This window comes from Daktulosphaira vitifoliae, unplaced genomic scaffold (assembly GCF_025091365.1).
Source record: "Daktulosphaira vitifoliae isolate Bord-2020 unplaced genomic scaffold, ASM2509136v1 Scaffold_3, whole genome shotgun sequence".
Lineage (NCBI taxonomy): Eukaryota > Metazoa > Arthropoda > Insecta > Hemiptera > Phylloxeridae > Daktulosphaira > Daktulosphaira vitifoliae.
The window spans coordinates 13,763,751-13,779,867 of NW_026099574.1; the positions used below are offsets into that span (position 1 = coordinate 13,763,751).

The following is a 16,117-nucleotide window of genomic DNA, read 5'->3' on the forward strand; positions in this document are numbered from 1 at the left end:
TACATTACATTGAAATAGTGTACGTCAAGTAGCGACCACCGCCACCACACTTGACTATTCCTTGAACGATTTGTAACAAACTCTATTAAGACAATTGGGTGTGAGGTGCGCACAATGTGTGAAACCCAATGAAAACTAACCTAAGTCGGGGGAGGGGGATTTCCTCAACATGTCATAATGAGCGAAGGGGTAATAAAACTTAACTTAAACTTATCTAATGGGAGGGGTGCGTATGAAACCCGACGTAAACAAACTTGCCGCACGTCTATACATTATATATAATAAATAATTTCTAAAAAAGTTATCATTGGCTACCAGACACTTAGGTAAGCATATTTTAAACATCAAAGATATCGCCGTACAGTAATAATCACTGTTGTATTTATTTTTTACATAGTATTTTATCATTGGTTACCAGACGCTTAGGTCAGCATATTCCAGACATCAAATGTATTACTATATTATAACGTTCATAGGCGTCAGCATATTATGAGAACAATTGCTATCATCACCTATAATGGGTGGGGATGAATCGAACTTAAATTAACAACGTTTTCTATGAATATTATCATTGCCTACCAGACGCTTAGGTAAGCATATTTTCGACATCAGCACTATATTATAACTCTCATAGGCGTCAGCATTTTATGAAAACAATTGCTATCATCGTTTACCGACGCTTAGGTAATCATTTTTCCAAAGATGTTACCATATATTAAATGGTCACTGTCGTAAGCATTTTATGAGAAAAATGGCAACGTTGTCTTTTTTCACGCCTACGCATTTTATTATTTTACTATATAACTGGTTAAACGCTCTGTATCCTGTCACATACGTGTTTAATTGACGTTAACGCACAGTTGATTATTTGAAAACTATAAATTTATTATTTTTATATTTTACACGCGCAAATAAAAAATCATGAACCAGCAAACGTCTTCTGTACCAGGTATGTACAATTATTTACATTTTAATATCTCTTTAATTTTACAACCTTTTTTTATTTATTTATTTATTTATTTTTTTTATTTTCCAATAAATAAATAATTTATTTCATTTTTGATTAAAGCTACCTCGTTTACATCTGCTTCGTCACGTCAGGCGGCTAAGCGTAGTAAGGCCAACAACAGCGCGGTTTGGTCGAAAAGGTTACGTATGCAATTGACGGATACCAGTGATTTCACCGAGATCAATTCGGCATTAGAGCGGGGAGCCGTTTGGTTTTACCGGAAGAACGTGGAAAATTTCGCGAGCTATCAAGATTTTCTGCGCGCNAAAATTTCGCGAGCTATCGAGATTTTCTGCGCGTCGTTAAACCTGAGCTGGTGGCCAGACTCGCTGAAATTGTAGGTAACCGGCCGATCAAGTATAATCTCAAATTGGAGGCCTCATACCATATACCGCGATCAGAAGCACCGTCCAAAGACCGTGGCTTTTAGACACGGGCTAGGGTATTGCTATCTGATACGGATATCGGGTGTGCGGTCGATGTAGATTTTGAGGTTATGCTTGCCGAGGAAGACGCGTACTCGGGTAGGGGTAGCGGATTCACGCTAACGCATATCGACGGCCTTATGCTCAGCGTATACAAGTATACGCCCCTCGCCGGCTCATCATATATTCCTATCCCACCAGAGATTAATCAAAGAAAAGCAATCATCAACCCACAGAATATTGATCAGTCTTGTTTCAAGTGGTCCATTTTGGCGAGACACGTCGAGGGAGACCACAAATATCGCGTTGATCAAAAATATTTTAACGAGGAACACAGGTATGATTTTACGGGGTTGACGTTCCCCACACCTGTGTCCCAAATTAAAATATTTGAGCGACGAAACCCTAACGTGTCTGTCAACATGTACGGCTTGGAACGAGACGACGTTAAGATGAAGTGGTTGGTGTATCCTCTAAGAGTCGCCGACCAAGAGCAACAGAATCATTTTGACCTATTGTACATCGGTGACTCTGATAAGTATTATTACGCGTACATTTTCGATTTTTCGAGGCTCGTGCGTAGTCAAAAAACTAATCACAAAATCCGCCTATACACTTGCAAACGTTGCTTCACCAGCTTTGATGATATGCCTAAAAAACATATTCTTCGGGGTCAACAAGCAATGGAGCAACACAAGTTGATATGCGGCAAGAACAAGCCTATTTTACCCGTTATGCCGGCGGAGGGCAGTAAGGTCGAATTAGACACATGGGTAAAGACGCAACGGTTACCGTTTGTCATCTACGCCTTACTGGAGAAAACAGACGATCGTATGGGTGCATACACCAGGACAGTGCACACCCACCATCCCATGAGCTATGGGTTCATGGTAAAAAAATCGAACGATGTGCCCTCCGAGCTCCTCGAAAGCTATGGTATACCACAATCACCGGTGATATACCGTGGGTCCGAGGATCGCGAAGAGGTCACCAAGGCATTTGTGATGGCTGTAACTGAAGTGACGCGCAACATTTTTAAATTGTTGCGCAAAACCAACGTTCCCATCCGAATGTCTGTCGATGATGTGCGCAGGCACGGGGAGAGAGTGGTATGCGACTTATGCCGTACAGCATTCAAGGATTCCAACCCCAAAGTCGCAGACCACTGTCATTTATCGGGTCGATTCAGACAGACGTTATGCAATGCATGTAACCTGAAAGTGAAGACAGTCAATTTTGTGCCGTGCTTCTTGCACAATCTTTCAGGTTACGACGCGCATTTCATCGTCACTGCATTGGGGTACGACGACCAAAGAATTTCGGTCATACCGAATTCCGAGGAGAAGTATATTTCGGTCCCGAAACACGTGACCAATAACTTCTCCATTCGGTTCGTCGATACCTTCCGGTTCATGGCCTCCTCCCTGTCCACCTTGACCGGTAACCTAATGACGCCCGACTTCGTTACTACCACCTGAGGACGCTTTCTATAGTCAGTTAAATGAGTCTAATATTGATGACGACGACTATAGACATGCCACAGAGGTGTGGAACCGTTTCGACTGCTCAACCCTCGGTGAGTACAGCGACCTATATCTTAAGATCGACGTGTTGCATGGTAAAATCAATACCTTCTCAGCTTCGCATCGAAGCTAAAAAAAGTATGTCAGCTGAATGGAGTGTATACAGGTTGATTCATTTAAAATAAGACACTCATTTTCTCGGTAACTATTGAAAATTTTTAATTTTTGGTGATGAAAATATTGTTTAATTTAAAAAACTCTAAAATAACATGTAGAGATTTGAACCCTTCAAGGGTTCAAAACATTGTAAATAATAAATTGTTAATGCTAAAAGACATTAATTAGAATTTTCTGAAATGGGAACCCTATTTTTAATTTGTTATTATATATTAAAATAAAAATACTCGTTTATTCTAGGTAAATGCAATATGTACAGTTCAAATATTATCGAGCGCAAAATTTTTTTTTTTCATAGTGTAGCTAATGATTTGCTCTACAAGCCACATGTATGGATTAACGTGTAATTTTGCGTAATTTTTATTTAATATCTTTAAACGAGCAAACTAGAGAATAAAACGAAAAAATCTTTTTTTTCTTTTTAATTTGAAAAAGGATATCTTTTTTAATAGGAATAAAAAAATTTTTTAATTTTACATTATGTTTTAAGGCATAAAAAAAATGTACAAAAATAAACTCAAAATAACTGAAAATACGGATAAATTTTAGAAGTATAACATTAAAATAGCTCTACACTTTCACTAAATCAACTTATGCCCTTGAAAATTTGTATTAAAACCCTTAAGTATGATGATATATGTGTTTTGCTAAAAAAATAAAATTAAGTGACTTTTAAAAAATGATACTTTTGGCCGCCTAAATCGGCGTTTCATTCCACTGTGGGGCAGGTAAAATTAGAACTTAAAATTCAAAATTACAACTTTTTCACAAAAAATTAACTTTTTCAAATTAAATTTTGAAAGCGTTCCGGAAATACTGACACTTTTATATGTATCTTAAATTAAAGCTTATGTAATATACTTTATTATGGAAAATAAAAATTTCGGACTTTATTTTGTCTTCATTGTGAAAATGGCTACCGAATGCTATTATTGTATGAAAATTCTAGATTTTATTTTTTACATTTTTAACTTTATAATGCTATAACTTATTGAAAAATGTATGGATCAACATAATTTTTTATGAGAAATAATATTTTTTAATAATCCCTTTTTCATTTGACATACTTTATCTTAATCAGAATATTAATATGGAACCAGCAGATCAAGTAGCTTTTGGAATAAAACACCAATTTTTTAAAATTAAACACTATCTAAAGATTTGTATCGAAGCGTTTTTTTTTTATAGTGATTTTAGTCACTGTCAGATATCATTATACTTGATCCAACTATGCCACGTCACCACTGTGCCACGACCCCCCTGTGCTGGGTTTCTTTATTGAAAATTAATTTAAATTTTCAAATGCTTTTTATTTGAAATGATTTTCTTCAGTTATTGTAATAAAAGTGTTTTATTTTTTATTCTCGTTTAAGTTAAACCCATACGTCGTAAGACGACGATATGTCTTTTTAACAAAAATGAAGTTATAAGTGTTTCAAAACAAACACATGTGTTTTTCACATTTTATCGTAATTAATTAACTTCAAAAATATTTTTATTAAATGTTTGCAAACATTACTAATGGTTTTTAAGCCAAGAAGCCCACCTAGACCAAGTGTCAATTTGCCCCACACTTCCCTATTAATATAATACGAACATTTTAAAGATAAATCATTCATGGTTAATTTTAAATTATTATGTCTATTTACTTATAAACAATTGTTATTTCATGCAATAATTTGGAATATTTTTTACTAACGTTATCATATGTAAACGTGTCAATTATATTTGATTAAAACAAGTGTAATACTAATGGCTTATAATTAAAATATGGGATTTTAAAAAATAGATTGATATTTATCATATTTTAGATTATTTAAAATTGGTCTTTATAAACGCAATCAATTTAATAATAAAAATTATTTTTCGTGTTTTCTCATATTATTAAAATCAAATTGTCAGTCCTAAACTTTCATTTCTGCTACAATTATAATAATCATTAAAAATGGGTTTCTACTATTATTTTGGAATATTTCTTTATTCTGTGTGTGTATTTATCACACTTACAAATTCAGCTGGAACATCAAGTAACAATGACTCACAAGTATTTATAATTACTATTATTATTATTACTTTTATTTTTAGTAGCTTAAGTACTTTTTTTATATACATAATAATCATTAAAAATCTGCTTCAAAATATTATTTTCAAGTTAAGAGTTAAATTGTTATGGAAACATTTAAAATATTTTTAGTAATTTTTCGGTAATATAAATTCAAATTACACTTTTTTGTTTCACGTGTTAAAATGTTTTTAATAAAATATGATATATTTTGCATAAGTAAATCATAAACATCAGATTTTATCAATATTTATTAGCTAATTAGTTAATACTCATTTTGTTCATATTTTTTTATCGTTAAATTTAAATAATTTATAATTTAATTCAAACTTGTCTAATAACATAAAAAAAGTAATTTTATCTCAAATTATAATTTTACTTAACAAAACCCTTTAAAAGTTCTATATTAAATTAATATTAATCGAAATTTCCTGGTAAATTATTAAAATTTATCCGATTGACATTCTGTATCAGACTAAATTATCAGAATTTGATTTAAAGTTTAACACGCTTTATAAAAATCATTCTAGTAGAAATAGTTGAATATTAACTTTCATTGTAAATAACACAAATTAGCATGTTGTTTTATTAATTAATTAATTTGTGCATGTTATTTGTTTAAAATTAATATTGGCTTTTAAATTTTAATACTAATTTCAACTGTGTCATTCATTACATATTAGGATGGTCCTTATTTGATAACATATCGAATATTTTTAAAAATACACAACTAAAAAAAATGTTATTATGATTTTTTTTATAATACTGAAATTTAAGCGTTTAAAGTAAAAAAATCACTTAATTTTTGTAAAAAAACCAAAAATTATTTCACTATATCCATGTTTTTCTAAGTAGTTTTTAATTTGTTACTCAAAATAATTTTTAAATAAATGATTTTCAAATACTGCGTTAAAAAAAAAATTTGAAAACTGAAACAAAATTTTTCCAGTGGTTGGGATTTGAACCTCATTTACCTCAACATCATGACGAGAGCTTTCCCATTGCGCTACCTGGTGGGCGAGGATACCTAGTAAAATTTTAGTTACTTAATTTGTTCATAACACAATTAATTTTATTTAATAATATTATTTTTTTTAGTAAAATTATTATAATACTAAAAAATAGTTATAACTTTTTCTTATTTTAAAATAAATTGTTTTCAATTATATTTTTGTTAACAATATTTATTAATAACTTTTGCTTATAAATATATGAACTCAAATGATTATTTTTATGAGTTCATCTTGTATTTCATACCCTAAATAATGAACATGGGTTTCTTTATTTCTAATTCGATTTACATGTTCCAGTATAACAGAATCGAATTTGGCCAACATTTCTGTCACACTGATAAATTTTCCATTACTCTTAGTATACAGTACGTCCCAAGAACCTCTAAAAAAATCATTATTATTTAAATAATGGTTGATAAAACCTTATTTAAATTAAAACAAATATGAAGTTTGAAATAAATTTTATAAATTATTTATAGTAAAATAATTTTTGTTTTTTTACAAAAATGAAATGATTTTTTTACTTTAAACGCTTACATTTCAGTATTATAAAAGAAATCATAACATTTTTTTAGTTGTGTATTTTTAAATATATTTTATTTTAATTTTGTTGTAATATCAATATTAGAGAGATATTGACAAAAAATGAATAAAAATTTTTTTTTGAGAAAAAAGCTTCAATGCGAAGCTGAGAAGGTATTGATTTTACCATGTGTTTTTTTTTATTTTTTAAAGCTTATGTATTCTACTATAAAATGAAAAAAAAAATTTGTCCCGACACATTATCTTCTACATGCAAACTGCTGCAGAGGTTAAAAAAATGATATTTTTCAGTTAACATTTTCGATTTTAAATTTTCAACTTTAAATGCTATAACTTTTCGAAAAATGTATGTATCAGCACAATTTTTATTCTAAATATATTATAAATACATCTTTTATTTAACATACTTTTTATTAAAATTGGACACTTTCCTCTTATATAGGGGGCGATCAAAACTTGAAACATTGTATAAAAAATAGAACTTTTTCAAATTAACTTTTGAAAATGTTCCGGAAATACTGCGTCCTTTAAACATATGTCAAATTATAGCTTACAATAAATAATATAAGTTCAAAATAAAAAAATTTGTCCCAACACCTTATCTTCTATGAGTAAATTGCCGCCGAAATTAAATAAAAAATTTAAAAATCACTGTTTAATATAAAATATTTTAATACTTAAAATTGTCATAACTTTTTGAAAAATGAATAAATTAAAATAATTTTTAGCTTCGATACTATGTTGAGAAGGTTTTCCTATGATGTGATTTGTGTGTGTGTGTGTGTGTTACCATTTTTTCTCATCTCTCACCGATCTGATTTCTTTCAACGATAAGTCAAAAGATCACAAATCGTATCTAGTCAAAGACATTACCCTAAAAAATTGAAAAAATTTCCTTCGTTCCCCTTAAAAGGTACAAACCTCCAAAAAAATTACTAATTTTATAATCGCTAATCTACAAAAATTTTTCAAATTTTTTTTTAAAACTACTATAAGTTTCTTAAAAATGAACAAATCAATATAATTTTTTTTTTTATAGATGCTTGATGTCTTTACCTATTATTTAGTATGCTTTTATGAACATTTGACCCTTTACCAGACCACAGGGGGGATATAGAATGACAACTTATTTACAAAATATTAACTTTTTTAACATTAAAAATTTACCGATTTGAAAAATTATATTTTTGGAAATTTCCCCATTTACAAGGAACTACATAATTTTTTCAATTTTTAAGGGTAATGACTTCAATTAGATACACTTTGTGACCTTATGACATATTTCTCATCAAAATCGGTCCAGTGAGAGATGAGAAAGTGTGGCAACAGACACAAAAAAAACACATCTTGGTAAAATTAATACCTTCTCAGGTTCCCGTCGAAGCTAAAAAATAACGAAATTTTCTATGGATCAAAACTTATTAATTATGCCAATATTTAATGGGACACACTGTAATACTTAAATTATTAATTATTTTTAAAAATATTTATTTATTTATTTTAATAATTTTCATTAATAAATAACTAATTTGGATTGAATTTTTTTCAGGCACAATTTCCATTTGCAACTATTTGCAAAGGTATAGTAAAGTGTAAATTGGCACCTAACAAAGAAAAAAATATTGAAACTGAGAAAGTACTACAATTTGGAAAAAAACTTAAGTATAATGGATTAGTAGAATATGCATCACAAAATAGTAATAGTAATTGAGTTTTAGTTATTTTAATTTTGAATCAATACTAATATATGAATTACTATTTACCCAGGCACATTATTTATATTAGAATAGAACTTGATAACTTAAATAACTTGATAACGACATAGCTACTTCTCCTCGTCTGACAGTTCGCGAGACACTGAATGCCCGCGGGAAACGCGAATTGGTTCAGTAAAAGGCGATGGCGAAACACTTGCCAACGGAAACCGGAGTGTGTATATAATTATGCAGTCTTTTGTTATTATTCTCATTGTTTATGTCGTTACACAATAAAATGTGAAAGGAGAGCATATGTAAATGGTTATGTGTACGAAGATAAAGATGAAGTTGTGATGCCTGCTGTCTAGGTATTCACGTGCGTGTTGTTGTACAGCAGTCACCGTGCTCGGCTGACACTCTGGGTTAGCTGTGTCGAAAGACTGTTGTTATAGGAATGGAATAAGAGTAACATCTAGGTATGAGGTGCAGTCCAAGTGCAAGACACAAATACTTCAAATAGAGAACGGGGTAGCCGAGTATGAGGTGCAGACGAAGTGCAAGACACAAGTACTCTGAAATGTTGTGGTAGAGAGTAGATAGGTTTGAAAAGGAATAAAGAAAGACTTTACTTTAAACAGTAAGCCGGACAGCGACAACCGAGTACTGAGACTGATGATTGACACAAGGCACTGGAGTCGACTGACCACGATGGTCAGGTTTATTGGGTTTTTATAATAATTAGAACTATTGCTAAATTGACAATAAATATTATTTGTTAATTCATTAGTCTCAGGCAGCGGATGTGCTGTCTGTATTTTATTAAAGTAATTCTCACGATATTGGTAACGTGACACCATCACATTTATAACAACCAATCTTAATTTAATAATAATATATCTTTTAATCACCATGTAGTCTCTAATGCCTTTAAAAGTATCAATTCGATCCATTTTATCTTATATAAATGTAATTGTTAATAAGATGAGCGCGTTTGCCCGGTTTCTTTTTTCTTTAAAAGTAGTCAGGCAATGAATTTTTCAGCATAAAGGACGCACGATACGTTTGCCAAAATGTATGTACGAAGTAAAGAATTATTAACTAAATTAAAAGTCTTACGTCATTTTATAAATTAAATAGTAAAAGTATTAAACAGTCCACTCTGCGACCGACACGGTATCTATGTTTATTACATTGTCCAGACTATACTGAACTTCATATTTTATTATCATAAGTTTTAATAATTTTCAAACCGATATTAAACCCTCTCAAAGAATTGAAAATATTAAGCGCATTCATCGAACTAGATTGTCTGTTATGCCGATTGTCTAGAATGATCGTGCGCATTAGCATCTAGTCGTGTTGATTTCCGGCTATAATGATAAGTTTTTTTTTATGATTGTCGTCAATTTTTCATAGCTGTCACTTAACTGATTTCTTTCAATGATGCATCAAAAGATCATAAATCGTACCTTGTTGAAGACATTGCTCTTCAAAATTGAACAAAATTCTTTCCTATCTTTAAACAGAGGAAATTCTCAAAAAAAAATTTTAATTTAAAAAAGGTAATTTTTCATATTTTTAAATTTTTTTTTAAGGTAATATTAAATTATGAATAATAGGCACAAAAAGTTCTTTATACATACATATATATATATATAGTAGCACACACAAATAGAGTTAAAAGACTAACAAATTACAAAGTAAAATTATTTACTTTAAATAATAACGAATACTTTTATCATATCAAATCTAATTCGACAATAAATACTTTAAAAATATTAGAAATTAAAAATTTTGATTGTTTATATGGAAAAAGCTGGTTAAGCTACTTTTTAATTGAATAAGGAATATTTGTTGTCAATTATTGAGAGTAATATTTTCAACTAAATACAAATTGTAATAATTTGACGTATTTTTAAAAAAAGTAGGTAAGTGAGGGTGGGAAAAATAAATCGCAGCCATAATTAAAAACACATAGTAAAATAATATTAACACGAATAAGACATTTCTTTTCATGAGGGGAAACTACAGTGATGGGATCCCTGATATTTATTCAAGTTAATGAATCTAAATGAGATTAAAATCAAATAATTTGAAATTTTTTTTCTATCTCAAAAAGAATAAAAGCAAAAATGCAAAAAATTAATCGCTACAGGCCAATTCGAACCTCGTACACTAAGCGTGAAAGACACAAGTGTACAGATTCGGCAACTATTTGTCGCTCTCGTCGCTTGATAATATTGGCATTTTAAGCTAATTCAATTTTTAAAGTTACTTTTTTCAACTTTTTTTTCACGCGCTTAAGATGCCAGGGCGCACCGCCTGAAATTCTTGCGACACTTTACGACATGAAAACGATTTTTTTTACGATTCGCAATCATACCACGGCGTTCTGTACGTGCCAAGGAAGCGTCAAAAATCCGAGATTCCACCAAAACTCTGGCCGCTACAAGCGTTTGAAATTCATCAAATTTTAACGAAAAATAACGATTTTTCTGTATGCCAATAACACATGTACGCGTCCTATTATATAATAGAACAAGGAAAAAACCGCTTTTCTGGGAAAATTACTTAACGTGCTCTGATTTTCAAAATTTTTTTTTCAACGAAAGTACTCGTTCACCAGACTCCAAGAAATTATTGCCGAAGGTCGGAAAATTTTTGCCGTTAGCTCGCTTTTTTTATATCAAGTCCACGCGCATGGTTTTAATATACGCATTGATTCATTTCTGCTCATACGTTTATTATGAACCTTAATTATATGGTGTAATATATATTTTTATTAGGATACTTTTTTGCATTTGCACATAGCTTTATATTTTATCGAGAAATATTATATGTTATGTATAAATTTCAAGACGGTTATAATTATATAAGTTTGTACTTTCATTATCAGAACAGTACATTATTAATAATCTTTTTTTTGTATTTGTCTATCTTAATAAACCAAAAATAAAAAGAAAGAAAAAGAAAAACTGAATGAAAAAAAATAGAGAATTAAATTATTAAAGTGGAGATGGGATAGGTTAAATATAAAAAGAAATTTTGATGTCTACTACTTAGTAAATTATTATAATCATTATTTATTATAAGTTTTTGTAATTTTAATGTCTTCAATTTTATTTAAATTAATTTTCTCATTAATTGTTTCTCTCATTAATTATTAATGGTTTATCACGCAATAGATTGTTGGAAGTTCGAAAGCATAGGTTAAATTGTACTTACCTTACGTCCTGTGTAATACAATAATATTTCAAGTAATCTAGTGTTGATTTCCGTATTAAACGCACTACGTATACGATTTACACTATATGACATATAGTCTAAATAATTAATTACAAAAAACGATTCAAGACTTTAAATAATATGATTTAATTACACAAAGTCTAGACTGATCTTACTTGTAAAAGATTTTAAACACTCTGTATTTTATTATAAAAACAATTTGATTTTTTTTACTTATTGATTTTTTTACGTCTATTGAATAAGTATTTTTTTTTAGAGAGTATATTTTTTATCGAGAGATCGATACCAATATTTCTTAAATTTTGCTCTGGCCTGGCCAAAACAAGATTCACAAATATCTATATCTATGTAAAAAATTTATCAAGGCAGAATTGTGGTGGCCCAATGTGTCCCGGTGCTAAAATAAAGCATCTTGAAAGGATGCGGCACAATAATTACCAAGACAAAAATTAAACACTGCAAATATATTCGTAAGTTTCTCTGCGTTGTCTGCCGGCGCGATGTTTATTAAAACAAAGACATTAGCAATGAGACTAGCTACCCAATAAGAAAAGCTCACAATAAATTTTTATCATTAAATAAAAATCTAAATTTAGGTTGGGTTTATTATTAAAATAAAATAATTTTAAAAAGATGTAATGTTCAAAATATTATTTGATATTTATTTCCACAACAAGAAAAATAAAAAAATTATTAATGATTGAACAAATTAAATTAAATTAAAAGATTCACCAAAACAAAATTCACTTTAAAATTTCTAAGTGTCATTTAGTTTTAAAGAAAAATATTCTAAGTCCAAATTAATTAAAAATCGATTAAGTCCCGGAGAGTGAAATCTTGAGTAGAGTGTCGTGTATTTTAAAATCGTCAACAGAACTCGTTTAGATGGGAAAAATGGATTTTTATAGTGTGAAAGGGGTAGCCCAGCGATCTCTACCGTGATCCTGGAAGCTGAGGCTTTGTATTCTAATTGGTTAATTAAAATGGGGTCCCTGCATGTAAGCGTTACTTAATAATTTCTACAAGAGGGAGATTTTATCGTATAGTTAAAGGGTTATTTTGTATTTTAAATAAGAGAACCCTGTTTTGGTGATCTTGTATAATCATGATATGTGACATACATGTACAAATGATAACATATATGATTATATGTTAATATTATATGTAGTAATATAATATTACACTATGAGTTTATCGTTTGAATTGGGGATTCATCTATGACAACTATGCTGTCCAACGTTATATCACAGTTAACAATATTATTATCAAAATAAAATTTTTTACATAGTCCCACGTCTAATAATCTGCTGAATATTTTTACATTATTCTATAATGTTAATAATAACAATAATATATAACACAATTATTATAATTAGAATATTAATAATTTTTGTGTATACCAGGGGTGAATTTAAGGGAGATATGGGCCCTTCTTGAACCAGCGCTATCAATATTTGTTTAGGCAACTTCTAATAAATAAGCACATAATGTCCTTTTTTTAGCAAAAAAATTCTATAACATGTTTAAAAAGGTAAAAAACATTAAATACCCTCCTAATATAATTTTTGAACAGGGCTAAAGGGAATCCCTCATTAACAAACGTCAACCTTATACTCAATACATGTTACTATATTCTCTTTTTGAATTTTTCTGATTTTAATAACAACATTTTTAATATATTTTTGTTACACTGATTCTGATGCAATATTTTTTCTGCAAAACATTTATTGTACCCGGCATAGCAGGGTACCCCTACCGTAATCAGTGACCTACTTATGATGACAGCCCGAAGAGGCTTACGCGCCTTCGGCGCGTAAGGCTCTTAGGCAGTGGTGGGCAAACTTTTTTAATGGGGGGCCACAAAGTTTAAGAAATTCTAGAGAAGGGCCAGGATTATAGAAAAAATGCATTTTGTATTAAGGCTTTAAACCATTTAATATTATAAAAACTTTACAGCATTACACATAAATGTTACAAATTACCTTTTATCTTAAAAAATAATCAATTTAATTTTTATTCGAAGGCCCAACCATGGTAGGCGTGTGAGACATATGAAATTGTTTTTGATTTTCCACAATATTTTCAAAAGCAGGTTCCAGCTGTGACGAAGCAACTTTCAACAGAGAGAAAAGGTGTTCATCAGTCAATCGGTTTCTGATTGAGTTTTTCTGCAATTTCATGGTCGAAAAAGTCTGTTCGCACACATAAGACGACGCAAACATCGCCATCATTTTCTGGGCATGAGCAATTATCTTTGGGAATTCAGCTTTCGGCAGTGCTCTATAAAAATCTAGTTTTGTGGAATTCAAAAACAATTGCTTTAAATGGGTACTGCACTGCATTTCAATAATTTCCAATTGTAATTCTGCAGATACATTTTCCGGATCTACATTAAATGGCATCGAGAAAACATCTAGCGATGATTGAATGTTCTTAAAATCTTGAAATCTAGTTTGAAATTCTGTGTGAAGTTTTTTCAACGCCTGACTGTATTCTTTTATCTTGTTCTCTCTCACTGGTGACATGGATTTTAAACGTAGAAAGTGAGTTAAGTCGTTCTTCGCCATGCAGTTATGAAACAGAAAAAGCTGAGTTTTAAATGATTTCAAACAACCCCAAGTCTCATCTATAAATTGGTTCCTTCCTTGTAATTTTTTATTTAATTTGTTATAGTGTTCGAGCAAATCAGTAAAAAATGCAAAATCGGTACGCCAATCTTTGTCTTCGAAGATTTGGAAATCGGACCATTTGTCTGTTTTATTCTTTAAGAAATCTTGTATTTCCTCTTTTAAATTCCAAACCCGTTCAAATGCATATCCACAACTTAACCATCTTACTTTCGTGTGGTAAAGAAGGTCAGAATAATCTGCGTCGACTTCAACCAGAAATTCTTGGAATTGTCGGTGTACCAATCCCCGAGATCGAATCGTATTAATTAGTTTTGAAACCACATTAAGTACATGGGTAATATCTATTGCAGCTTTACAAAGGACGTCCTGGTGAATTATACAATGTAAAAATACAACATCGTGATTAGGATTCTGGTTCCGAAAAATACCTGAAAATCCCGCGTTTTTTCCGACCATATTTGGGGCGCCATCTGTAGTTATATTGCATAATTTTGAAATAGGCGCATTTAAATTTTGGAGACCTTCGGAAAATTCGTTATAAATTATTTGCCCCGTCGTTTTTCCTTTTAACGATTGCAAACAAGCTAGCTCTTCAGTAATATTAAATTCGTTATCAACGCCTCTAATGAAGATTAATAATTGAGCAGTGTCACTTCTATCCGTACTTTCGTCCATCGTCACGGAAAAATATTTAAAGTTTTCTATACTTTGCCTAAATTGAGTCGACAAGTTTGATGCAATGGCATCAATTCGCGTTGTTACTGTTTTTCGCGATAAACTGACAGACTCAAACTCTTTAATTTTTTCTGGGCATAAAATTTTACTCATACTCACCATACAATCTTTTACAAATTCTCCTTCCGAGTATGGTTTGTTATTTTTAGCTATTTTATAAGCCACAACATATCCAGCCAATGTAGAGGCCTTTTGAGCAGTATTTTGCTTTATAAACACATTCCGTTGAGTAGATATTGTTTTTTTTAGGTTTTCCGCATTAACCTTTTTTTCTGCATCATTCATCAAAGCATATTTAGTTTTTGAATGTTTGGTGTTGAAATGACGAGCAAGATTAAAATCTTTAAATACCGCCACTGCTTCATTACAAATAAGACATACTGGCTTACAGTTGTATTCCGTAAAAAAGTATTTCCAAGTCCACTCTTCTTTAAACAGACGACACTCAGAATCGACTTTTCGTTTTTTATACGCCATTATCCCAAAAGCACGGATTTTTTTTGAATCGATTATGAATATAAAACGTTATCCAAACAAAATTAACGCGTGGCTCGGTCTGTGACAACTGACGAGTGACGACTGAGTTCACTAAACGTACTTTACGTACTATAACACTAGGAATAACGATTAGGTATGAAGACAGTGCAAAGACTGATATCATTGCACAATAACATTATATCAATTTACTTATATACATAAGTACATCATTCATATTATTATACGAAAACTACGATAAGGACGCACACCAAACCGATATCCGGGAAATATATTAATATGAACAAAAATAGAAATTATAAACCTTTTATCATAATACCTACTATCTACCTACACCACACTGTGAGGGTACAACCACGCACAGTCCACACCAATCCATTAAAATATTTAGAACTATTTTCTTCGATCAATTTCAGAATATTTCGGGAATTTTTTATGTTAGACTTGTATACTATACAGGCTACTATACAGGCCATATCTATGTCGACGGAACCTCGGCGGGCCGGATTAAATAGTTTCACGGGCCGGAGTTGGCCCGCGGGCCGTACTTTGCCCATCACTG

The 16,117-nt window shown here is 30.8% G+C and overlaps 2 protein-coding genes across 4 annotated transcripts in view; both read left to right on the forward strand.

Moving 5' to 3' along the window:
• The first annotated feature begins 1,505 nt into the window (after positions 1-1,505).
• On the forward strand, positions 1,506-2,912 carry LOC126902048 (uncharacterized). The gene has a single exon (XM_050679070.1). The coding sequence runs from the start codon at positions 1,506-1,508 to the stop codon at positions 2,910-2,912; it is 1,407 nt and encodes a 468-aa protein (XP_050535027.1).
• Positions 2,913-4,906: 1,994 nt separating this feature from the next.
• Positions 4,907-16,117, forward strand: part of LOC126902756 (uncharacterized) — a 27,129-nt gene continuing 15,918 nt past the window's right edge. The window contains exons 1-2 of one of the 3 annotated variants that reach the window (XM_050680361.1): positions 4,907-5,178; positions 8,302-8,455. In XM_050680361.1, coding sequence (XP_050536318.1) covers positions 5,080-5,178; positions 8,302-8,455 — 253 coding nt within the window. In that variant the 5' untranslated portion in view covers positions 4,907-5,079. The remainder of the gene's footprint in view (positions 5,179-8,301; positions 8,456-16,117) is intronic. The other 2 variants (XM_050680364.1, XM_050680362.1) reach the window with 2 other exon arrangements.

Excerpts from the sequence above, each read along its gene's own strand:
- LOC126902048 (XM_050679070.1), top strand. The coding sequence starts at position 1,506 with ATGCTTGCCGAGGAAGACGCGTACTCGGGTAGGGGTAGCGGATTCACG.